The sequence below is a fragment of the Microcaecilia unicolor genome, chromosome 7 (genome assembly GCF_901765095.1).
Source record: "Microcaecilia unicolor chromosome 7, aMicUni1.1, whole genome shotgun sequence".
In the NCBI taxonomy this organism is placed as follows: Eukaryota; Metazoa; Chordata; class Amphibia; order Gymnophiona; family Siphonopidae; genus Microcaecilia; species Microcaecilia unicolor.
This window is the reverse complement of record NC_044037.1, coordinates 254,812,773-254,840,288: the sequence shown is the minus strand read 5'-3', so window position 1 is coordinate 254,840,288 and position 27,516 is coordinate 254,812,773. Positions and strand designations below refer to the sequence as shown.

Sequence of the window (27,516 nt, the reverse complement as noted above, 5' to 3'; positions counted from 1 at the left end):
GGCTAACAAACTGGAGAACACAATAATAATGGGTGATTTCAATTACCTTGATATTGACTGGGTAAATGGAACATTAGGGCATGCTAGGAAGGTAAAATTCTTTCACGAAATCAAGGACTGGTTTATGGAGCAGCTGGTACAGGAGCCAACAAGAGGAGGAAAAATTCTAGACCTAGTCCTTAGTGAAGCACATGATCTGGTGCAGGAGGTAACGGTGATGGGGCCGCTTGAACAGTTATCATAATATGATCAGATTTGATATCCGCTTTGCAGTAAATACACACAGGAAATCCAATACTTTAGCATTTAACTTTCAAAAAGGAGACTATGATAAAATGAGAAGAACGGTGAAAAAAATTTAGAGGAGCAGCTGCGAAAGTCAAAAAGGCATGGATGCTATTCAAAAATCCCATCCTGGAAGCCCAGGCCAAATACATTCCGTGTATTAAAAAAAGAGCAAGGAAGACCAAACAACAACCAGCATGGTTAAAAAAATTAGGTGAAGGAAGCTATTAGTTCTAAAAGAAAATCCTTCAGAAAATGGAAGAAGGATTCAACTAAAAATAATAAGAAACAGCATAAGGTATGGCAAGTCAAATGCAAAGCGCTGATAAGGAAGGCAAAGAGGGACTTGGAAAAAAAGACTGCGTTGAGGCAAAAACACATCGTAAAAAATTTTTTTAGGTGTATTAAAAGCAAGAAGCCGGCAAAAGAATTGGTTGGACTGCTAGATGACCGAGGGGTAAAAGGGGCACTCGGGGAAGACAAAGCCATAGCAGAGAGATTAAATTAATTCTTTGCTTCAGTCTTCACCAAGGAAGATTTGGGAGAGATACCGGTGCCAGAAAAGATATTCAAAGCTGGAAGATGTAATTGCACAATTTTTTTCAAATTGAAGAATAGCAAATGCCTGGACCGGATGGTATTCATCCCAGAGTACTGATAGAATTGAAAAATGAACTTGCAGAACTATTGTTAGTAATATGTAATTTATCTTTAAAATCAAGCATGGTACTGGAAGATTAGAGGTGGCCAATGTAACGCAAATTTTTAAAAAAGGTTCCAGAGGTGATCTGGGAAATTATAGACCGGTGAGCCAGACATCAGTGCCGGGCAAAATTACAGAGCATATTCAAAAGCATGGATTAATGAGACAAAGTCAACATGAATTTAGTGAAGGGAAATCTTGCCTCACCAACCTATTACATTTCTTTGAAGGGGTGAACAAACATGTGGGTAAAAGTGAGCCGGTCGATATTGTGTATCTGGATTTTCAAAAGGCGTTTGACAAAGTACCTCATGAAAGATTCCAGAGGAAATTGGAGAGTCATGAGATAGGAGGCAGTGTATTAAAAACTGATTTAAAGATAGAAAACAGAGAATAGAGTTAAACGGTCAATATTCTCAATGGAGAAGGGTAGATAATGGGGTTCCCCAGGGGTCTGTGCTGAGACTGTTGCTTTTTAACATATTTATAAATTATGCTAGAGATGGGAGTAACTAGCGAGGTAATTAAATTTGCTAACGACACAAAGTTATTCAAAATTGTTAAACCGCAAGAGGATTGTGAAAAATTACAAGAGGACCTTACAAGACTGGGAGACTGAGAATCCAAATGACAGATGACTTTTAATCTGAGCAAGTGCAAAGTGATGCATATGGGAAAGAGGAACCATAACTATAGCTGTGTAATGCAAGGTTCCACATTAGGAATGACTGACCAGGAAAGGGATCTAGGAAACCCTCTACTCAGTGTTCGGCGGCGGCTAAAAAAGCAAATAGAATATTAGGTATTATTAGGAAAGGAATGGAAACCAAAAATGAGGACACTATAATGCCTTTGTATCATTCCATGGTGCAACCACACCTCAAATATTTTGTCAGTTCTGATCACCGCATCCCAAAAAAGATATGGTGGAATTAGAAAAGGTATAGAGAAGGGCGACAAAAATGATAAAGGGGATGGGACCAATTTCCTATGAGGAAAGGCAACAGTAGCTAGGGCTCTTCAGCTTGGAGAAGAGACAGCTGAGGGGAGGTATGATAGAAGTCTATAAAATAATGAGTGGACTGGAATGAGGAGATGTGAGTTGCTTATTAACTTTTTCCAAAAATACTGTGACTAGGGGGCACGCAATGAAGGTACAAAGTAGTAAATTTGAAACGAATTGGAGAAAATATTTCTTCACTCAACGTGTAATTAAACTCTGGAATTCATTGCTAGAGAATGTAGTAAAAGCAGTTTGCTTAGCAAGGTTTAAAAAAGGTTTGGATAGCTTCCTAAAAGAAAAGGCCATAAGCCATTATTAACATGGACTTGGGGAAAATCCACTGCTTATTTCTAGGATAAGCAGCATAAAATTTATTGTACTCTTTTGGGACAGGTACTTGTAACCTGGATTGGCCACTGTTGGAAACAGGATGCTCGGCTTCATGGACCTTCGGTCTGTCCCAGTGTGGCAATACTTATGTACTTATGCTATTTAATGCATGTTAAGGGGCAAATAAGGTGTATTATTGCATAACACACCATTCTCCTTCTCTCTAAAGCTAATATTCCTATCAGTTATAATCTTTCTTTATATAGTAAATCTTCTGTTCCTGTAAGTATTATAGCTGTTTTTCATAATTCTTGTTTCTAACTTTGCTGTATCCCTCTCAAGGCAGTCCAGGAACCATTTATACAGTTGCCATAACTGACATAATTCTTATATGCAATTCCACTGTTAATATATCCTTGCACACAGTATGCTTGTTTAATGACTTGCTACTTAGCATTGCACTATAGTTATGCCTCTACTTTCTCTTGGTAAATAAATTCTGAAGGTTCTTTTTAACCCACAGGATTAGTAAATTGCAAACAAAGATACTTTGAGGTAACTTTTTAGGAAAATAAAGTACGACTTTGTTTTTTTTTATTATTTCTTTATTCATATATTTCCATATATCATCACAATACGTGAATATGCAATCGGCATTTATACAAAAGGCAAAAATAAAAAATAAAGAGAAATATCATTAACAGCCTTTCTGTCCACAAGTTTCGGAAATTTTGGAATCAAGAATTTAGAATTTAAAGTAAAACATATAGCAATAATTAAGGACTAGTGGTTGCAAGCTCTGGTTCAGACCCCAGCCTGCATTTAGGAAGGGCACACAACATTCAATTCCACTTTAGCATCTAGAAATTGTTTTAACTGTTTTGGGTCTACAAATTGAAACTGTTTACCCTCAAGCATTTAAAGTATGACTTTGGTTTAAATCAATAAAAGAAAAAAAACATCAGGAAATATATATAGTGTATTGTTTTTAATTTCTTTTTCTGTGTTTTTATCACCATCAGATATTCTTGAATAATATTTTAATAATGCCTAGACAGTTTTTGATTTTTAAAATGGTTAGGTACAAATATCAGTCTGATGCGCTGTCTTTTTTTTTTTTTTTTTTAAATCCAGGTGCAAATGCAGGAAAATGATTCACACCTTAGTAAAAGAATGAACACTCAAACAGGGATGTCGTCGCTTCCTGAGAATTCCAACATTACTGTTCCACCTTTTCAAGATGCTCCATGTAATTTGCAACAAAAAACTGAACCAGTTTTAGGACAAACAGCAAAAAATAGGCTCAATGTAGCTGGTCAGAATGATACATCAGTAGATGCTATCTACAAAGCAGTAGTGGACGCAGCAAGCAAAGGAGTGCAAGTAGTGATCACTACAGCTGTAAACAGTACAACTCAAATGAGTCCCATTCCAGCTTTGAGTGCCATGAGTGCCTTTACTGCCTCCATTGGTGACCCAGTGAATCTTTCTAGCGCTGTCAGTGCAGTAATTCATTCAAGAAATTTTGACAGTTCTGATCATGATAGGATAAGAAACACTAAAGGAATTAGAATGTGTAAGAATTCAAGTCAAGGCAAAAATTCAGTTGAAGGGGATAAATTTGAGTATTTTAAGTCAATAGGTTATAATTCATTGAAAAGGCACTGGGAAGAACAAAGTCCAGGAGGAGATATAAGCAAATGGAAGTGTGAGGAATATTTAGATCATTCAGCACAGTTCCATAGCAATTTTTGTCAATCAAGATCCAATAATCAAATAACACTGCATGGGGATCAACAGCAGATTCTGTTACCACCAAAAAACTGTCATAATGATAACATTTTGGAAGAGAATTTCACATTTAACCATTGCAAAAGGACTACAATTAATATTAAGGAGAGACTGGAGAACACTGTGGAAAGATGTGTACATTTAAATGGTAACAGGCCTCAGCAACCGAGAGGGTATGGAGAGCTGCTGAGCATTCCTAAACAAGAACTAACTGTAGAGGAGCAGTCTCCTAGTTCCTCAAATAGTTTGGAAAGTTCTATAGTGAAAGACTACATCCATTTCAATGGAGATTTTAATGCCAAAAGCATTAACGGTTGTGCCCCAAGCCCTTCAGACACTAAAAGCATTAGTAGTGAAGATGACCTAAGGATTCCAGATTCCCCTTCATCACATGAGTTACTACATTATAGGCCAAGGACGTTGAATGTTGGTGACTTGGTCTGGGGCCACATCAAAGGACTAACTTCGTGGCCAGGCAAATTAGTAAGAGAAGAAGACGTACACGTACACAATCCATGCCAGCAAAACCCAGAGGATGGGAAGGTATGTATTGAGAAAGATTTGCTTTTCATTCTTTTTTTCCTCAGTCCTTATGTAATCACTGTCAGTATAATAACACTTTTTGCACAAGTATAAGTGTTATAGCTATATTAATATGAGAAACAGAGACCATTTTATAAGCCTCTATTCATGTAAATATTGGCAGTATCACAGGTGGATTGTCTTTTACACATGTAAGCAATCTTAGAATGCCACTATATATATGTGTTGGATGTACAGTCATTCCCAGATTCAGAAGGGTTTGTCTTGGTAATGCTTTGGGTGGGGCAAAACATTATGGGTAAATATTCAGAAACATTTAAACAGGCAGGGGAGGCTCCTGTTCGGTTAAGTCACAGTGAGTGGGTCATCCTCAGATTTTTAATGACCTTTAACCATGTAGATTCCCCTGAAAATCTAATGTGAACACCGCAGTACTAGTATCTAGGCCAGCAGCCAGCCAGATATGGATATTCAGTGAATAAAAAAGGAATAATACTGCAAAGTACAATAACCATAATAAAGCATAATACAATAACAGAACATTATACCAATTAACTATCTTCAGATTGTGAACAATGCTAAACTATTCTCTCCCCTGCCCCCCTTGTTCATCTCCCATCCTTCTCCTTGTTTAAGATATGGATAGGTTTAAGCTTGAAGTAGATAGTCTGCTTAATCCACTACCTATCTTGAGAAGAAATCATTGCTAATTGAGGTTACTTTAAAGCTGGCTTCTTTTTTGATCAAGTTCTCTTCCTGATTTATATAAAAAGGGTTTTTCTTTAATTGTTAGACCAGGTTTACTGGTAACTAGAAGGGGACTATTTACTGTATCCCTCTTCTTTTATAAAACTGGTTCAACAACTTAATCTAGATTTTTCTTTTTACCTCCACTTCAAAAAGGGGAAAATATTATACTCTTTAGATAGTCTCTATGCCAGGGGTGTCAAACCTTGGCCCTCAGCAGGCCGTGTTTTCAGGATTTCACAGTGAATATGCATGAGATCTAGTCGCATAGTCATTGGGGAAATCCATACAACCCAACTGGATTGTGGCCCTCGAGGACTGAGATTGGACACCCCTGCTCTATATAGATCTAGCCTTTCTCAGGGCTTCTTTTACAAAGCCATTCTAGCAATTCCTACTTCAAATAAGAGGAAGCCCATTCAGTACTGAGCAGCAGATAATGAGCAAATGGCCTAATTTGCAGCTGCTCTCCTGTCACAAGGAATGTGTCTTGGCCCAGGAGACCAAGGGGCTCATTTTCAAAGCACTTAGCCTTCCAAAGTTCCATAGAAACCTATGGAACTTTGGAAGGCTAAGTGCTTTGAAAATATGCCTCCAAGAGAGCTCGGGGATCCCAGTAATGTATGGGGAAAGGAAACTATAATCCCCACCAATCAAAGAGAAGACAAAACTGCAAGAGGTCAAACACCTACATAACAGTACTTAAAAGATCACCTCATTGCCATACCAAAGCTACCCCCAGATCACCCTTGGGAACTATAGGACTGGTGAATGCCAGATCAGCTGCAAAGAAATTCTCAGTGATCCATGATGTCATCCATGAACAGCATCTTGACATTTTAGGAATAAGTGAAATCTGGCTAGATGAAAGCGGGGGTTTACCACTGGCTGACCTAAGCCCAACAGTGTTAAGTAGTAGTAGGTTTCAACATCAACCAAGACACCAGGAAGACAGGGTGGAGGGGTAGCAGTCTTGATTTGGGATACAATCAAACTGTGCAGAATCGCCATCCCCCAGCTAACTGAACCAGAATCTCTTTTAATCCAGCTAAAAGAGGAGAAACCAATCTGTCTGCTTATTGTATACCAATCACCTCATAACAACACATTGTCCATGCAAGAACTCCTTGATCTGATTACACAAGTGACCCTGAATTATCCTAGGATAGTGATCATGGGAGATTTCAATCTACGCAATGAAACCCCAGATACCACTACAGCTGTCTTCCTGAACACGATGAAAGCACTAGGATTCACACAAGTGATCAATTTGCCAACCCATGAAAAGGGTCACATACTAGACTTGAAATTCTACAAAGGGGTTGATATCCCAGAATACTAGGATAGCAGTGTTGAGATAATACTCCTATCATGGACAGACCGCTTTCTAATTAAGTTTTCCCTAAGTGACCACCTGGAACAAATGGCATTTCCAAGAGTTTGGAAGGAGATCAGAGACTAGAAAAAGCTGACTGCTGAGAATTTCCTAGAGGCCTTGTACTATCCACATGTGGATGAAAAGACAACTACAGTGTCAGAACTGGTTAATATTTGGAATACACACTTATCTAAGACCTTAGAAAAACAGCACCACTAAAAAAGATCTTATGCCCTATTCATAAACCTTTACCTTGGTTTTCTCCAGAATTTTGGACACTTAAGCACAAAGGATGGAAACTGGAAAGGAGATGGCATAAATCTTGCCTGGATGAGGACAGGCTAAACTGTACAAATCACATGATAAAGTACTGCCAAGCCTTAGCAGCCAAAAAAACAATATTTTTCTCAATGCATTGAACCGGCTGCCAAATTCACCTGTTCAGCATAGTAAACAGCCTACTGAAATCCCCACAACAGAACCAGCCTGCCCAGTCACAACTGAACTGCAATGATTTTGCTGCATACTTTGCCAACAAAATTAAGTCTCTGCCAGTATTTAAAGGCAGTCCTACCCAGTCCTCCAATCAGCTAACCTAGAACGCACAAACGTGCGCCCTCCTGACACAGACATATAGGACTTTTTTAACCCAATAATAGAGGAGGGCCTTCACAAAATCCTAAGAAACCTTCGACCAACTACCTGCTCCCTCGACCCCTGCCCATCAAAGATAGTGCAAGAGGCAAGCAGGGACCTAATTGAAGGTGCCACAAAAATTGTGAACTCCTCTCTTTCTAATGGGCAATTACCAACAGCATTGAAAAGGGCTGTGGTGCGACCTTTGCTAAAGAAGAACAACCTTGACCAAGACAAACTTGGAAATTACTAGCTAGTATCCAACATCTCATTTTTAGGGAAACATATAAAACAAACAGGCTGTCATCAACTCATTGATTGGCTAGAAGAGAGAAACTGGCTAGATCCATATGAGTCTGGATTTGGACCCTTTTATGAAACGAACAATTCTTTTTCGTGATTCTCTCATTGCGTTCTTTTGTATTTCTTGAACAAAGCCTCTTTTGCTCTTATTTTTTCAGCTACTTGTTTGGAGAACCATATAGGCTTCCTGCTTCTCTTGTTTTTGTTTACTTTCCTCGCATAAAGATCAGTTGCCATATTTATAGCAGCCTTTAGTTTTGACCACTGATTTTCCACATCTCCTACTTCTTCCCATGCTAGGAGCTCTTTCTTCAGGTATTCCCCCAATTTATCAAAATCAGTACATCTGAAATCCAGTACTTTGAGTTTTGTGCGTCCGCACTCCGCCTTTGCCCTTATATCAAACTATATGGTGTGATGATCACTATTACATAGGTGGGCATTGACCCGGATATTGAAAACACTTCCTCCATTCATGAGCACTAGATCCAGCATCGGCCCTTCCCTCGTGGGTTCCGTCACCATTTCTCTGAGCAAAGCACTTTGACAGGCGTCCACAATCTCCCAACTTCTTTCCGATTCCGCAGATGGGACGTTCCAATCCATGTCAGACAAATTGAAATCTCCCAACAGTAGCATCTCCCTTTCATACCAATCTTTTGAATCTATTCTGTCAGATCTTTGTCTAACTTCTCTGTTTGTGCCGGTCTGTAGATAACCCCCGTGTGTATACAGGTTCTGTCTTCTCTTTCCAGTACGATCCATAAAGCTTCTTCCTTTCCCCAGGTTCCCCGCATTTCAGCCACTCTGATATTGTCTCTCACATACAGCGCCACTCCTCCACCTCTTCGGCCCTCTCTATCCTTCCTAAAAAGATTATAGCCCGGTATGGTCACATCAAGTTCAAGGGAATCGTTGAACCACGTCTCTGTAATAACAACAGTATCCAAGTTTTCTTGGTAATGAATGGGCTCCTATTAAGACATATGCTATTAAAGTCAATATTTCACAGAAAATACAGAACATACAACATTATCTTTCTTTCTTCCTTTGTCTCTCCTGTATCTCAATTAAAACTTCATATAAAATATTTTTGAGCTAAAAAGTCTTCATTGAATATATAAGATTATATAAAATAAATGCCCATCATTGCCATGTTTGAAAGAGTATTCATCAGGGGGCTTACTAACAAACAATAATAATACATAGAAATATAAATTGTATTATATATGATGTAGAGGGGCATTTTCAATATGATATCTAAAGGACATTTTGCTGAAAACGTCCAAAAATCAAGTGGGGGAAGTAGCAGTTTCAAACCAGAAAAACGTATATCTTTTTGTTTTGAAAATTGCCATTTCATAGACATTTTGTGGTCAGTACATTTTTCTTTTGTGATCATTATCAAAAAAAATATATGTCCAAGGGAAAAATGCACAAAAAGAAGCCATTGGAATGTATGGGGGATCCAGCATTCTTAGTAGACTGGCCACACAGACATCCCAGCAGAGCAGTGGGGCACCATATGGGGCACTGCAGTAGAATTCATATAAAAGGTCTCAGATGCATGTCTCACTGTTACCCCCTTATATTTATTTATTACATTTGTACCCCACATTTTCCCACCTATTTGCAGGCTCAGTGTGGCTTACATAGTACCGTACAGGCGTTCGCCAGTCGGTTGTTAACAAATACAGGTTATATTGTGGTCGAATTGAGGTAGGTGTGTATCAGGCACCATGAGGATGGGAGGGATGAAGATTGTATATTGTCCAGTATGATCATTGGTTGTGTTGTGTTGCTGGGTGTGGGGATTTACGTTGGATCGATGGGGTAGGCTTTTTTGAAGAGGGTGGTTTTTAGTGATTTCCTGAAGTTTAGATGGTCATGGATTATTTTCACAGCTTTAGGGAGTCCATTCCATAGTTGTGCGCTTAAGTAGGAGAAGCTGGATGCATAAATTGTTTTGTATTTCAGTCCTTTGCAATTTGGGTAATGTAGGTTTAGGTATGATCGTGATGATCCGAATCTGTTTCTGATAGGTAGATCTGTGAGGTCTATCATGTATCCTGGGACTACGCCGTAGATAATTTTGTATGGTGAGCTCTCTAAAATCCACTAATAACCTACTGTACCCAACTGTACACCACTACAATAGCCCTTATGGCTGCAGGTGTCACCTATATGTAGGCACAGTAGGTTTTTGGTGAGTTTTGGAGGGCTCACACTTTCCACCACAAGTGTAACTGTGGGATATTGGCCTGGGTTCCCTTTGCACTGCACTGACCACTAGGCTACTCCAGGAACCTGCATGCTGCTCTAAAGGACTGGCCATAACATTTGAAGCTGTCATAGAGCCTGGTATGTACTGTTTCTTTCACATCTTTGGGGAGTGGAAGGGGATCAGTGACCACAGGGAGTAAGAGGGGGTCATGCCTTAATCCCTCCTGTGGTCATTTAGGGTATCTTTTTGTGACTTAGTCATGATTGAAACAAGTCTAGACCAAAATGTCTAATCTTTAGTCCTGGATGTTTTTGCTTTGTTCTATTATGAAATTCAACTAGCTAATAAAGCAAGCTAAACTCTCCTTTCTGCAATTCTACAGCGTTGTAGCTACAGAGGAAAAGACTTCAGAGTTCCGCCTTCACTTGAATTGCATTCTTTAGCAAGCTCCAAGTGATTATCGATTTTGTTCTATTATGGCAGAAAAACGTCCATGGTTTCGGAACGCCCAAATCCAGCATGTCTCTAGCACGCACCTTGTGATTTGAACACACTGCAGATGAACTGCATTTAAAAAGTCTTAAAAATGGGTTTTGAAAATAGCGATTTGGACGTTTTGACAGAAAACATCCATCTGCTGCTTTGTGCCACTTTTTGGACATTTTTCTGTTTTGAAAATGAAGCCCTATAATCTCTTATATTAAAAAAATATGTACAATCAGAAAAAAATCTTACCAATGAGACTTTTTTAAGGAATCATTCCAGGAAAACATAAATTTCTTATAAATAAAATATCCTATAATGAGATTACTAATGATTCCAAAATCTATCTTCAAAAATTACTGTTTTAAAAATAATAATAAATAGATATGTACACAAAATATTCTTATCTAAAACATATAAAAATTAGTTAATCACACCAGTGACTGTAACTGCCTAAAAATAACAAATAGCATGTAAATCAGATCATATAATAAATAGGGAGCTATCCTATAATAGTCAGCAAATCATAATAATTATCTCAGATAAACTTATACTAGTGTTAAACATTTCATCTCAAAATAATATTAGTATAAGATTATTTGAGATAAGTACTATGATAATATAATATATTTTTTGAAGTTATGATTAAAAATTCATCATGATTTTCTTTTGTTTTATTAAAATTGAGCTATAATTATCTGTGACAGCAAATGGACAAAAAAACAAGTGTTACAGTAGTTGTTATGGAGAAAAAGTGTAAGCAATTTTAGTTGTTTCCTCTGAAAATAGAAAAAAGTGAACACACTGTGGAAATTGATGCTTTGAAAAATTGCATTGCTATATGTATATCTCCGTGTGAAATTGTGTTTATATTTTTGAAGCACTTTTATGTTTATTTCCTTGCCTGGCGATTATTACACCCTGGAGAAAGGGATTATTCACATAGATCAAGGGCACATGAAACGTGGGCGTGAATAAATTACATCTTTACGTCAAGGTGCATGTTCCCATGGGTGACTGAGGCAAGGATAGAGCAGATGGTGATTTCTGACCATGCTCCAGTGCGGCTGGACTTAGAAGCCCCTGGGAATTACAGCACAGTGAGAGGGTGGAGATTCCCGAGGCATTTGGTGAGAAATAAAGAGTTCAGGGAGTACATACAAAAGAGATGGGAGGAATACTCCTTACACAACCAACAACATAAAGCTAACCCAAAATTGTTTTGGGGGCGGCGAAGGCAGTTATACGGGGTGATATTATTGCCTATGTAGCGACACAAAGGAAGACGGTAGCTGCGGGCATTGTTAACTAAAAAATTACAGAAATCCAAGCACATATACATAAATTCCCCTACGCAAATAAATAGGGATAATTATGTGTCATTACAGATAACATTGAACTCCCTAATACATGAGCAGACACAACACCAGCTGGTGTTTCAAAAATATATTTATTATTTATTTATTATATTTGTATCCCACACTTTCCCACTAAAAGCAGGCTCAATGCGGCTTACATAGTAATAGGTAGCACAGAATTGTGTTATGTAAAGTAGGAAATTAAGTATAACATAATAGAAGGATGGATGGGTAGTAAATGGATGGGTAGGTAGGTAGAGACAGGTGATAGAGAGAGGAGAGTAAGGTGGGAGATAGATTCTGGGTCAATGTCGTTTTCTCTTTAGTATATGTAAGGTAGATGGGTTCATGAGATTAATCTGGGTCTTTTGGGTAGGCTTGTTTGAATAGATGGGTTTTTAGTGCTTTTCTGAATGGTAGGTGGTCATGGATTGCTCGGATAGGTCTAGGGAGAGTGTTCCATAGACGGCTGCCCAGGAAGGAGAAATTGGATCCATAATAAGTTTTGTACTTGAGACCTTTACAGCTGGGGTAGTGCAGGTTGAGGTACTTTTGTGAGGATACAGACATGTTTCTTGCTGGAAGGTCGACCAGATTTATCATATATATCATATATATAGGTTTCAAAGATATGGGAACCGGACGGGAGGCATGTTAGTGAGGCTGGTAAAACCTTGGGAAGGAAATTGCACTATCGCGGCCCTGAAGGATGAGGGAGGCATAGTAAAGAATCATCCGGATTTTCCAGGATTATTTCCAAAAATTATACCAAGGAGAAGGGTCCCCAGACAGGAGAGCAGTAAATGATTTATTAGATAGAACCAAAATGCCCTCAATATCGGCTGAAGTAGCGGAACAGCTTAATGCCCCTCTGTAAGTTAGAGAGTTACAACAAGCAATTAAAGGAATAAAAGCTTATTCAGCACCAGGGGGGGATGGGTTTACTGGAGAGTTTTACAAATTAATGCAAGTGTCCATAGTGGCGCCTTTACTTGAATATTACCAAGTGGTAATTAGGGAAGGGGACTTTCCAATCTATGAAAATTCAGCCTTGATAACTCTAATTCTAAAGCCAGGTAAATCATCAGAGGAACCAGAATCATATCGTCCAATATCATTGATAAACGTAGATATTAAGCTATTGGCCAAGATTCTGTCAAGTAGGCTGAGGGAACACTTACCAAGACTGATCAGCCCAGCGCAGGTGGGATTTGTACCATGACGCCACTCAGTATTGCATGTCAGGAGGGTTCTTCTGTCTATGGCACAAAGCATAAACGGCAAAGAACCAGCAATGCTGGTTAGTTTAGATGCTGCTAAGGTGTTTGACCAGGTGAAATGGAGTTACCTGTTTCAAGTGCTGAAAAGGGTAGGCATTCCGGGGTGGTATCTAAGGGCAATAAAAGCTCTATATGCTAACTTAGAGGCCCAGGTGTTGGCAAAGGGTGGTAGAACTGAGCGCTTTGAGGTCCAGTGAAGGACGAAACAGGGGTACCCATTGTCCCCATTGCTGTTTGATCTCTCTCTGGAACCTTTAATTAGGATACTGAACAAATCGGGGAAAGGGAGTTTGTATAGGAGGGGAGGAAGTAAAGGCGCTAGCATATGCAGCCGACATTCTAATAGTTTTATCAGAACCACAAATATCCATGTAACATGTCTTAAGAGAGGTGGAGCAATATGGGAAGCTGTCGGGGGTTTCGCTTAATTTACAGAAGTCCTGTGCACTGGCTCTGGACGATAAACTGAGGCAGTCTTGGAAAGGAACTTTCCTGCTTAGGAGGGAAGATAAAGCACTGAAATATTTGGGAGTACAGATCCCGAAAGACTTAGCTTCCCTATACACCATAAATGTAAAACCACTCTTGGAAGAGACCAGTAGGAGGTTAGAGCTTTGGAGGAGCTTACCCATTTCACTATGGGGTCGTATTGCATTGTTTAATATGCTCTTAGTGCCTAAATGGGTATATATCTTCCAACAACTTCCCCTGTTTCCGAGAGGCAGGGAGGAGAAGATATTGAATAGGCTTACCCAGAAATACTTGTGGCAAGGCAAATGGCCCAGAATACCTTTAAAGTTGATAGCTAGACCAAGAGAGTATGGGGGGTGGCACTATTAAGCATTAGAGCGTTGACAATAGCGTGCTCGATGAGGCACATAAATGACTGGTTTAGGGATGCATCAGAATTTTCACTTACAGCAATTGAGACTTCCATGTACCCAGAAATACACTTTAGTTATCTTTTGCATTCAGGGGGTGGGGTACCGCTGAAGGTTTGCAAAAAGCATCCGTTGTTACACCCACTTAGAGCAACATGGAGGTGGATGTGCAGAAGACATAACTTCTCGGCGAAGGCCACTCCCTTACTGTCAATATGTAATAATCCTGCATTTCCTCCTGGGCAGGGAGGAGGTATATTCCGTCAATGGGCAAGGAAAGGAATAGTATATATAGCCCAAGTAATAAATGAGGAGGGGCAGATGAGAGCATACTCTGAGCTATAAGAGCAATATGGTATTGAGAAGGGACATGATTTTGCATACTGTCAATTACGTCATTACATTTCAGCTCTGTTGTGGACAGATTTGACAGAGGATGTCTCAGAAGTGCTTACTGAGGCATTTGCTCTGGGATCTCAACAGTTAGTGCCACTGAAATTTCACCATCAGTACTTGAAAGATACAACAACAGAGGTGAACTATGCATGCTTGGCACTCAGTTGGTCACAGGACTTGGGCTGTACAGTAACAGATGAGATGTGTAAAACATATATTAAAAACCTGTATAGACAGAGAATGTCAATAGTCCAGAGGGAGAAGTTTTACAAGTTCTTCTTGCGGTTGCATGTGTCCCCACGCAGAGCATACTGGGCAACAATAACAGCAGAAGACCAGTGTCCAAAATGTGGGTGCACTTTAGCCACCCTTGGGCATATGTTCTGGAAGTGCTCAGCATTTAAGCAGTTCTGGATACATATCGTGCAGGCAGTGAACGGGATGTAGGGATGTACATTACAATATGACCCTATGTTACTTTTTAATAAATATAACTATACAGCAGAACCACCTAAGGGGTTAAAGGGATTTCTACAGACGGCCATATTTGTGGGAATAAATACTATTTTAGGGGCTTGGCTGATGAAGGAGGGGCCCTCGCTGGTACCCTGGAGATCACAACTGATACAGCTCATGCGTCTGGACAGATGTGGGGTACACGCAATAGATAGTGCTCAAGGAGCCCGATTTAGAGAAAAGTGGGAACCTTTATGGTTAACACTGCCATCAAAAGGAAGAAGTTACATCTTGAACCATGTTTATTTCCTTGGATGGTGGTTCCACCATGCTGTCATCTGGTAAACCAGTAACTTACGGTACATGCTACATCTGAGTATTGAGAAATAGGGAGAAGTGGGAACTGTTGGGGCATCATAAAAGCTAGGTGCAAAATAAGACTTTTTATTGCATGTCCAACAAAAATAGTTAAATCAGTGTTTAATAATTGCAGGTCTGGGTAATGTGGTTTGGTGTTCATACCTTCACTCAGGTGGAGCCCGAGAAGTTGAAGACACTAACAGAAGGTTTGGAAGCCTATAACCGAGCCAGGAAGAGGAACAGAAAGTAAGATCCAATTTGTTACCCTCATTATCAAAGCATGCACATCATTCTGATCTTCTTTCAAAAGCATATTATTGATCAGTGAGGACATTTAACTATTTTTAGTGCCATTGGCAGTTTATTTGCCCTTTTTTCCCTGTTGATTAAATAGAAAACAACATACAATCAGATTACAGTTTATACAAACACAGATAAGCCACCGACTACTAAAGTATCTATATATACAAATGATAACACATTTGGACCTATGTTTAGTATTTACAAACATATATTTAAACACTGCAGCCAGTGTTAAAAACAAAAAGAAACACACACAAATACTGTACAAGGCATTTTAATATTGACCCGTCTGTTCCTAATAGAGTGAGATATTTTAAAGGTTTCAATTGGGTTCTTTGGGAAAAAATTAGAAACTTTTTTCCCAAAGAACCTAAAAGAAACCTTTAAAATATCTCGCTGTATTAGGAAAGACGGGTCAATATTAAAATGCCTTGTACAGTATGTGTGTGTGTGTGTGTGTTTTTAACACTGGCTGCAGCGTTTAAATATTGTGCTTCTGTTCAACAGGACTATCAACAGAAGTGATGACACTGAATATTCATACGCAGCAAGGACTGCTGCTATTCAGATAAGCAGCCTTTTTGCTGGCCTAAACTTATATAGCTATACAGATGCAGACTTGAATATCAACAACTACCTGTATACTTAGGTGGAACCACATTCTGTCCGTGTTAGTGGCAATCCAGTTTATTTTTGGAACTACTAAGGATATATGGCCCCCAAAGCCAATTCTCAATAAGTTCATAAAGTGGAATAGAATTTAAGGTAACTAGATGCATACCATCTGGGGGAAAAAATCACCACTACAGGGAAAGGGGATGGGAGTTCCTGTGGTTACAATCAAAATGGTATTTATTTGGTAGCTGGGGCAATTGAGGGTTAATTGACTTGCCCAGAATCACAATGAGCTGCAGTAGGAATTAAACCCAGTTCCCTTTGTTCTCAGGCCACTGCATTAACCATTAGGCTACTCTTCCACTACAAAAAAAAAATTTTATAATTAATATTCAGTTTTGCCTTCTGAATGTACCTGGTCACGTTCTATATTGGTCCAATATATTATATCATTTGGAGAGCTCTTCAACATATCCAGTATTTAATTGGTTTGAGCAAAGCATCCCCTGAACTACAATTGCCTTTAAAATTGTGGATCTGGTCATAAAGATCAATTTCTTGGGTGAACAGTGGGTATCAAAAATGTATAGCACCTTGAACATTTTTCATATTTTGTTGAATTAGACTTGCATGCATTTGTACTCATCCACACTTTTGAGGGGAAAACAATATTTTATTTGGAGACAAAGCATTTACTCCCAAAAATTTTTGAAATGAAACAGTTGGGTAAGTATCCACCTACCGGAGTCAGTATTTGATGGAAGTAATCTTAGCAGTGGTTGCAGCTGTGAATCTTTTGGGACAGCTGTCCAGCATCTTTGTATACCTAGATTTTTCAGTTTGAGAGCATTCTAATTTAGAAAACTAATTGGTTGTCAAATTTATTGGGTAGCATTGATGGACAGCCATCTTCAATTCAGTCAGCAGGTTTTCGTTTGGACTGAGGTCTGGCCTCTGATTGGGTCATTCAAAGATATTTACATTTTTGTTCATCATTGACTGCACTGTAGCTTGGGCTATGTGCTTTGTATCCTTGTAATGCTGAAAGGTGAACTTCCAGCCCAGTTTCAACTTTCTTGCTCTTGGCAATAGATTTACCACATGTACTTTTACTCTTTTCCATTTATTGTCCCTTCTATCCTGACAAGTGGTACAACCAAAGCAGTTTGCATTTATTATATGCAGGTACTTTCTCTGCTCCTAGTGGGTACACAATCTAAGATTCTGTACCTGAGGCAATGGAGGGTTGACTTGCCCAAGATCACAAGGAGCTACAGTGAGAATCAAAGCCAGTCCTCCAGGTTCTCAGCCCACTGCATTAATCATTAGGCTACTCATGGAACATCCCCATAACATGATGTGTCCACTACCATGGTTCACACTAGGGTTGGTGATCAGTGGGTGATCTGCTATGCTGGGTTTGTGCCAAGTGTAGTGCTATATTTTCAGGCCAAAAAGTTCTCTTGCAGTTCCTTCAGACCACAAGAGTTTTGGCTTATGACTTCAGTCTCTCCTGAGCGTTCCTTTTTATTTTTAAAATGGGATACAGAATGGGCTTTCTTGAGTAATTGCTTCTTCTTGCCACCCTATCATACAGTACAGATTTTATGGAATGCTTGGAATATTGTTGTTGGATGCACTTCTTCACCAGACTTAAGTTTGAAAGATCTACAGGCTTTCATGGCTATCATTTGCCTCTTGGTTGCCTCATGATCAGTCTTCTTGCTTGGTCATTTAGTTTGGAGTGATGGCCTGATGTAGGCAAGAGGTAGGTGGTACCATACAGCTTCTGTTTCTTAATAATCATCTTGATCATTCTCCATGGGATATTCAAGGACTTTTTGATTCTTTTATATCTATCCCCTAATTTGTGCCTTCTCATTTCTTTGTCCTGAAGTTTGTTTAATAGCTCCATGGTGTTCATGGTTGAGCTTTTGCTTTGAAAAGCACTACCCAGTGTCCTGGAATTTTCTGACCTTTTCTTTTGGGTCTGCTTATTTCTGTGTGTTTCTGTGAGTTTTCACTGATAGTGGCAAGACAGGAATTTCTGGCTGACCACAAATTGACAAGACCATTTCCATGACATCCCAACCAACTGTCTTGTTACAAACAAACTGACCAGACCCCCTGTTATCATGACATCCCAACTGTTTGTTACTGAGCAGAGGTGTGGCAAGGACACTAAGGCCCTATCACAGGTCTCCTATGTACTTGCAGGATTGGTGATTGGGTGATATATGAGGTGGTCCTTTGTGATGGGAAGGGTATATAAGTAACTGTTCATCTAAAGAGACTCTTAAATAGTCCTGATGGCAAGAGAGTTTCATATCCTTGTCACAGCCTATTTCCAGGGAGGGGTACTCTTCCCCCCCCCCCCCCCTCCCCGATAGAAACTAATTCTCTATAGCGAATCTTTCTTTCATTCTTTCTTCCTTCCTTCCTTTCTTTCTCTCTGATCTATGGCCTTTGTAAGTTTGTATGACAGTGAGGAATAAAACTTTCCTTCCTATTGTTAGACTCTGTTCTGTAAAACTACTAATGCCAAGAGCCAATAATGTTTCTTGTGCTGTTGCTAGTGAAATAAAGATTCCTTTTCTTCTTCTAACTTGGCCTGAGTTTTTTTATAAGAATAGCATGACCAAACACGCAGCCTAGTACACCAGCAGAAGGAATCAACAGTACATCATGTGATTCAGTACAATTAAACACAAGTGGAATGAATTTACTTATTGTGTGCTTTTGAAGATGATTAGTTCAACCTGAGTTTAAAGTGTTTAAGATTTCTATATAAGTACAAGAGGAGTGGATAGTTATTCAACCAAGCTATTCCATGCTTTTTCCTGCTTCATTTTCTAAGGACTTCTAGAATATATTTTTCACTTGGCTGTTGTCGAGTGGGATGAGTGAAAACCTGGAACAAACCTTTTAATACATTTTACTTGCAGGCTATAAGGCAACAAAAGGTGAATATTTTGAAAGAGGTTATAGAATTTCTGTTGTCACTGTAGGATGATTTTGTATCAGAACACTTATAAATATTTTCAAAAACGTGCCAATTGAGGGGCCTTTGTACTAAAGTTCATTAAGTTTTGGACTTAATGAGCTATGCGCAGAATTTTAATGCACGAACTAACACCACATCAAGAAAAGGTGTTCCCACTATTTTCACATTTAGGCTGTGTGTTAATGTTGATGTGTGGAACTAATGCGCTTGCAAGTTAGTGCGTGCTATGTATAATTCGCATAGTAAAAAGGCCTCTATATTTCTAGAGGTCGATGGCAGTGACAGTTATTCACACATGCTGCTTGCAGCCATCGCTGAAGCCCCTCTGATATGTCCTGCCCCCTTCCCACCTTGTTCAACTTTCTGTTTCCAGTGGGGTGGGGCACATCAAAGGGAAGCCTCTGAAACCAGCTGCAAGCAGCACATGTGAATCACGGTGCTGCCTGTGACCTTTAGAATACAAATTTGAAGGTAGGGGGAGATGGGATGAGAGAAAGAGGGAGATACTGGATCACAAGTAAGAGGAGGGGAAAGTGGAGGGAAAGATGCTAGATCGCTGGCAGGAGGAAGGGAAGAGGAGGGAAAGATGCTGGACCATGAGCAGGAGGAAGGGGAGGGGAGGAAGGGAGAGTTGTTGGACCAAGGGGGATGGGGAAAATTTTAGCCAGGTGAATATTGTACAGCGTTGCCAAAGCTCATTATTTATTTCATTAGTTATTGAGTTTTTGGCAGACCTAATTTTGTCAGGCCTGATCGTTATCTTATTCCAATTTTAATGACTGTGTTAATATGTTATTTATGGAATTGCTTTTATTTATAGGGATATTTCCAAAGGCATTTCTTTGATTAAAAATAATATATTATGTGCACAAATAAGCTTTATAAAATTATCTTTCAGGGTTAGTCTTACAAATATCATGATAATAATGATCCCCACTCCTGCATATGTGGAGTATGATCTTAGTCTCTCAAATTTGTTGCAAACGCTCACGTTAGCAGTACTTGAAGTGTGCCAAAGAGAGCTTCCTTCTGGAGTTCATAAGATATAATATATATTGGCAACTTATGCAGGGTACAGTGAACCATATTAAACTGCCTTGGGTGAATCTCTTCATAAAGGCAGCTAATAAATCCCAATAAATAAATAATTATTTGATGGACCTGTAGAAAGGTGAGAGTGTATAGCCAAGCAATACACTAAAGCAATTTTTCCCAAGTCAGTCCTGGAGTAGCCCCTTACCAGTCAGGTTTTCAGAATATCTACAATGAATATGCATAAGATTGATTTTGCTTACACCTCCTCCATTGTATGCAAATCTCTTTCATGCATATTCATTGTAGATATCCTGAAAACCTGACTGGCAAGGGGCTACTCCAGGACCACCTTGGGAAACTGCACTATAATAGCCAAACTTGGTTGTGCTTTCACATTCCATGGGACGCTGGGATCTTTTTACTTTATAAGCCAGTGCCAGACTTGACTCAACTACAGCGAGCGCTGCTGACACATTGTTTTAATGTTGTAAAATTGATAATAGATAATAGCTGGAAAACCGTTACACTGCCACCTCCTGCTTAAGTGGCTTCAAAAACTCTTGTATATTTATTCGGTGGCGTGTTTAATTTCTGAGCGTAGGCAGGCTCTGATTAAATGGGAGAAAATATGGACTCCTATCCTGCTTAACTGTATTTGAATTTCATCCTCATTTTTTCAGTTGCTATGAATTATACTTTTCTTTTTTACTTGCTACATATAGCCCTGGAATATGAGACAGGACCCTGCTGGATCAATGTTTTTTTGGAATTAGGGGTGGTGTTTGGGGTAAAGGTGATTTATTTAATAACCTTTTTCAAGATGTTTGTTTCAATTAGGGGTTGTTGCTATCCAGTTGTTAAAAGTTTTTTAGTGGCTTTTTACCATGAATGTTAAGAACCTCTATCAGAGACTATGCCTGTTTTAATCCTTTCCTTTCCAACACTATTGTGCAGCTACTGCTTTGTTGTTGTTGTTGTTTGGTTTGTAATTGTATTATTAGCATATTCTCTAATAAATACATCTACAAAATTTTAAAAAGGGAATATTTTCAGCTGATAGGTGTTCTCCAGTTGGTAATCAGTATGACCAGTCCACCTAATTTGCAGTTGTTGCATGATAGTCTTGTTTCTTATGGCACGTGGCACACGTTAATATCTGTTAGCACATGCTAAGCTTTAGTAAAAGGGTCCCTAAGTAAATTAGGGTTATTAGTAAATAGGTCCCATTATATACAACAAGACTGACAGTAAATATTATGAGATAATCATGCACAATAGTACATTTTAATAAATCTATCCCATAACACAAAAACCAGGGTGCAAGTTTACCCAGTATGTGTCAGTTTGTCACATTAGACTTTAAAATGTTAGTTTATTTTTAATACAGAAAAGAAACAAGTGGAAAAACAACTTCAAGGGATCAATCCAAGACAAGAGATAAGATGCTCCAAAAAAACTTTATTGTGGACCCAACACGGTCCGTGTTTCGGTTTTTGAAAAAACCTTCATCAGGGGTCTATAACATAACAACAAAAATATAAAATAACAAAACACATATATAATTAAATGAAAGAAAGATATAAACAAATTAAATCACATGTATTACAATCAATTTTAAAAAACATAATGATATTAAAAATTTTAAAAGTTAAAAATATTAATCATTCCTAGTATAAATCAAATATTCTCACATAGAATCTGATATATCAACAAAATATTATTATCATAACATCAGACAAGCGACCAAGTAGGTAAAAAGCAAATCAACTCTATATAATTTAATTGACATTATAGAAATTTATCTACAATAAAACCCAGTGAATCAATACATAATTATGTATGATATGTAGCATAACAAATAACTTTAAATAAAAGAACAAATATTGTTTTAAATGGGTAACAGAAAATTTCTTAATCCATACATATAAATAAGGATATGATTAAATATCGAATAAAAATTAAAATGAAACATACCAATCAGTAGTTGCACAGAAGATATACTGACAGACAATGGAGCTCATAAAATGTGGTCTCTATTAAAATTTTGTAAATGAGAATGGAGACAGACTGTTTATTTTTAATTCCCCATTTTTGTGCAGTTTGCCAGTTCTGGAGTTTTTTTTTTTCCTGCTCTCAGCCTGTTTTGAGATTGTGCAAGAAAAACTAATGCCTCGGTGCCCTAAATCCACAAAAGTAATTGGGAGTAAATCATTGAAGCTAATAACTAAAAAAAAAAAAAAAAAAAAAAAAAAAAGTGTTCCTTACATTTTAAAAATGGCTGCTTTTGAGAAAACTCAATTATTGCCTCTTTGGAAACCTCAGTTTCCTGAATTTTAAACATTGTTGAATATTCATCACTTTTTGAGGGTAATTTTATAACTGGTCATCTAGGCTGAGAGGGCAAGAAGCCACCTTCTTTTAGTCCATTTTATAAAAACATAGATGCCTATGGGTAAACTAGCAGTAATGCATCTTGATTGAAGCTGCGGACATTATGCCTGCTTGGAAGCAAGTGTATATGTTCATTCATAAAGTACGCACATATTTTATAAACAATGCCTGTAAATTTCAGTTCTGCCCATACAGCCCAAACTCCTCCCCTATACACATCTACACCGGATTTGCATAAATGCATATGCTGTTTTGTCACTGTGCATTGTTTTACTTGCATAACCCCTGCAGTACGTTTGCAATCCTTTATAAAATTATCCTGGTTTTCACTGTCCTGAACTTTAACTTCCACATTTCATAGGGTAACAGGAACTTACAAATGCAATCTGCTTTCTGCTGGTTTTATGATTGCCACTGTGGATTGCAAAAGCATCAACCAAATACTTTAATCAGTTATCACATGAGATCTTCCATAAAAATAGCAGAACCTTTTAAATTATGGGCAGATGTTGCTATTTCTTTCCTGCCCTCAATCAGCAGTACAGCAGAGCTTAGTGAGATGTGCTTAGCATGGTAAAAGTGCTATCAGTTGTCTACTTTTGATGTTTTAAGTACTGAGCTTTGGCCCATGACTAGTGTTCTGTGAAATTCTTCTCCAATTCCAGTAGGGCAGCTAAAACTCTGTAAGGAGCAGGCTGTCTTCCTAATTGAAGGAGAAAAGGATTGCATTGGTTAGTCATTCGCCCTGTGAAAGATCCCAAAATTACTGATAAAACCTAGATGACGATGGGAGTCACGTGATGCTCTTGAGCTGAACGGACACTCGTTGACCACACTCCTCTGTCATCTGCAATTTACCAGCACAGTTTGTAAAGCTTCTGACCCCCTTTCAGATCTATCCCCTGAGACTACAACATCTCATACATTTTTGTGGGTATACAAGTAACATAGATTGTTACGCTGTGGGGAGTATGCACTCCTAGAGACCAGGAGTCAAGTGTGAGGAACATGTTGATGACAGGACAGGCTCTGCAGGCCACAGTGACCCTGCAGGAGGAGGCAGTCCGTAAACTTACAAAGCATATGACAGCTGTTTTAGATGATAAGATTGCAAACCTACATTCCTTCATAGAGGATATCGAGGAATGACTGGATTAGCAAGGTAATCGCTTTCAAGGCCTGGAGGAGCGAGTTGCCAGCCACGATACCAGACTGGATAATATGGAGGTGCAGGCACAAGCAGCAGAAGATACATATCAGGAGCTATTGAAGAAGGTTGATGACCTGGAAAATCGCAGCAGGAGAAATAATATTCAACTTGTCGGGTTTCCCCGAGTCGGTTTAGGACTCAGAGTTGTGGGATGCTGTTTCTAGATTGCTGCCTGAAGCATTGGGGATGCCACCGGAGGCAGTCCCACTCTCCGTGAGCAGGTGCATCATGTTGGGCAACGTCAGACAGATAGAGGGAAACAGCGCCAAGTTATTGCCTGTATTTTAAACTATGCTGATAAGGCCCATCTGCTGGCTGTATAGAAAAAGCAAAGAGCTTTGGAATACCATGGATCAAAAAATTTAATTTTCCAGGACTGTTCTGTTTGAGTATCAAAACAGAGGTATGCGCTGGCACCATATTGCACACAACTGTACAATAAGGGGATTCGTTTCTCATTGCAATTTCCCGCAAAGGTTCAAGTTCACCTTGAAAACAAAGTTTTGACTTTAACATCTCCTACGGAGCTGAAAGCTATCGTGGGTCAGTTGGCCTGATACTACATTTGAGCTATGCAGGCTTATTTAAACTGACATTAGTGGGACCAGCCTCGCTGGGTTTCCTTGCCTTTTGGATGTGACCTTTGTTTGGATTAGATTAGATTAGATTCATGGGTACTCCATTGGATCTCTTGTTGGATCCCTTCTGGCTAAAGAGATTCTTCCCCTGCTGACTGTGCATGGTGCAGAGAAACAATAGTGTATTCACTTTGCAGCCTTACTCTACAGTTTGGATTGTAGGACTGTTCTGCTGTGGGGTCTTGTGAATCACCAGTGGCAACCCTGGACAACGTTTAGACAGCCCGAAGATTGTTTTGTTTTTGTGACGCTCTGGTTATTTTTATGGTTCATTTGTGCATACTTCTGTGCATGATGCTGTGGGCAAGGCTTTTTAAAATTTTTATCATGGCATGGGGGGTTGTGGGGTGGGAGTGATAAGGGGGAGGAGCAGGGGTCTTTTACTGAGTTCTTAAGGCAGATGGGGAGGTAGGTGAAGTAACGTGAGAAGGTGGTGGAAGGTGTTCAAGTGTGTGTGGGATGGGGTGTGCATGGTGAGTATTTGTGTGTGTGTATGTTTTTGGGTATGTGGAGAGAGGGAATTTGAACATATCAGGGAAGGAAAAGGGGTAACACTCCTATTGTTTCTGCTAGTGTAACTTATTACAGGGGCTTCATGATGACTTGTGCCCCCAAGATTCTGTGCTTGGAGGTATTTGGGTTGGACCTTTTGAACAGGAACAAGGAGTTACTCTTACTTTTTCTTTAACGCAGGGAATTGGCAGATCTGTGCATAGTTCCTTGTAATATAGATGGTCTGCATTCTCCAATAAAAAGAACAAAAGTGATTCAAACATTGTGCAGGTAGGGCGCAGATGTTGTGTTCATACAGGAGATGCATTTAAAGGGGGTGCACACATTTGGTTTAAAAAAGGACTGAGTAGGTGATGTTTTTGCAGCCATATATAGTGGACGACAACATGGAGTGGCGATTCTAGTGCATAAAAATCTGACCCTTGTACCCCATACCATCTTTAAAGACCCAGAGGGACATTTTCTAATTGTAACGTGGGAACTCTTGGGATGGAAAATAGTTATTTGCATTGTTTATGCCCTTAATGTTTATTCACGTAAATTTTTCTACATTAATCGCTAAGCTTATGACACATACCAGGTTGTGGGAGATTTCTACATTACTAGCAACCCTACCATTGACAGAAAACCTTCCCGTAAAGACCCCTTTGATAATGACCATGCTAGAAGAGCTCTATTTAGTGGATATCTGGAGGCTCCAGCATCCTGGGGAAGTTGAGTTTACATTTTATTCACATCTTCATGATGCTTATACACGATTGGACTACATACTTATTGCAAAAAATCTTCAGTGTTTTTGGCGCTCATATAGGGTTGCTGGTATATCCTATCCTGCTCCCTTGCATCTAAATTTAAATCTGGGGGAGAGTGAGAGGGCTAGGGTATGGAGGATGAATCCTACTTTGTATGTGCATAGGGATTTTCACATTTACTTGGGCAAGGTGTGGTGGAAAGTCTTTGAAAGTGAAAACAATACAAGAGATATTAACCCCAAACATACTGAGAGGCAGCTGAAGCCATTTTGCAGGGTAAAATTATAGCCTACTTCATGGGGGCAGAGAAAGAAAAGAGAGGAAGAGATTTCAACAATGGCGAAAGGATTGTCTGCTGCCAAGAGAGCTTTTATACTGCACAATGATGATACCAGCATGCAGAGCTACATGTAGGTGTGCAAACGGCTACAGGAGCTGCTCCAGTTGAGAGCCACAGTTGATAGCAAGCTGTATAAATATCAACTCCATAGGTGGGGCAATAAAACGAGAAAGTTAGTGGCAAATTTGGTCCGAAACAGAGAGGCAAAAGCTTTTGTGTTATGCATTAGGGGACAGGATGGGACTAACTTTACACAAGAGTAGGACATTATTGGTGCCTTTCTGGAATTTTATAAAAATCTGTATGACAAAGGAGAGTGTAGTACTGAAATGAGGGATCAATCCTTTTGCAATTTCAATCTTCCAAGGCTAATGGAGGAGCATTCCCAACAGCTCAAATCCCCTTTCACAGGCAAGGAAGTTCAGTCAGTAATTAAGCACCTTAAACTTGCCAATTTATCGGTCCAGATGGCCTAGGGGTAGAGTTTTATAAAATATTGCAGGATGTGCTGCTAGGGCCTTTTCTAGCCACACGGAAGTGCTGTTCAGACCCTGGCATAGGTACTGAATCATGCCCACATAGTAGTGTTGCCTAAATCAAGGAAAGGATAGAGAACTGGTGGGGTCTTTTAGGCCCATTTCCCTCTTAAACCAAGATATAAAAATCTTAGCTTTATTATTAGCTAATAGGCAGAGCAGTGGTCCACCCAGATCAGGTTGGGTTTGTGACTGGCAGATATGCTTCCACAAATATCCTTAGAATCATGAGAGCCCTGCAGCTGGGCTTTAGGACACCGGTGGATGCTGAGAAGTCATTTGATAAGGTGGTGTGGGATTATTTATTTCGGGGTTTAGAACAGTTTGGGGTGACTGGATGGTTTCAGGATTGGGTGACCATGAGGCATTTTTTCAAAGCACTTAGCCTTCCAAAGTTCCATAGGTTTCCATAGGTTTCTATGGAACTTTGGAAGGCTAAGAGCTTTGACAATATGCCTCCAAGTAATATAGCCACCTACTGCTCTGATGATGATCAGTGGTAAACTTTTGGATCCATTTGGTCTGGCTAGGGGGTACAAGGCATGGGTGCCCTTTATCTCCCCTGTTGTTTGTGCTTTCTTTTGAACCCTTATGGGCTCATTTTCGAAAGAGAAGGACACCCATCTTTCGACACAAATCGAAAGATGGGTGTCCTTCTCCCAGGTATAATCAAAAGCCGATTTTGGATGTCCCCAACTGCTTTCCGTCGCAGGGACGGCCAGAGTTCAAGGGGGCATATCGGCGGGACTTGGGCGTGCCTAACACATGGACATTCTCGCCCCATAATGGGAAAAAAAAAGGCGTCCCTGACAAGCACTTGGACGACTTTACCTGGTCCTGTTTTTCTTTCAACCAAGGCACAAAAAGGTGGCCGAAATGACCAGATGACCACCGGAGCGAATCGGGGATGACCTCCCCTTACTCCCCCAGTGGTCACTAACCCCCTCCCACCCTCAAAAAATATCTTTCAAAATATTTTTTGCCAGCCTCAGATGTCATACTCAGGTCCATCACAGCAGTAC

General features: G+C 39.4%; 1 protein-coding gene across 7 annotated transcripts in view; it reads left to right on the top strand.

Moving 5' to 3' along the window:
- Window positions 1-27,516, top strand: part of MBD5 (methyl-CpG binding domain protein 5) — a 235,657-nt gene that overhangs the window by 187,550 nt on the left and 20,591 nt on the right. For 5 of the 7 annotated variants that reach the window (XM_030209184.1, XM_030209183.1, XM_030209187.1 and 2 more), the window contains 2 exons: window positions 3,456-4,655; window positions 15,291-15,403. In XM_030209184.1, coding sequence (XP_030065044.1) covers window positions 3,456-4,655; window positions 15,291-15,403 — 1,313 coding nt within the window. The remainder of the gene's footprint in view (window positions 1-3,455; window positions 4,656-15,290; window positions 15,404-27,516) is intronic. The other 2 variants (XM_030209188.1, XM_030209186.1) reach the window with 1 other exon arrangement.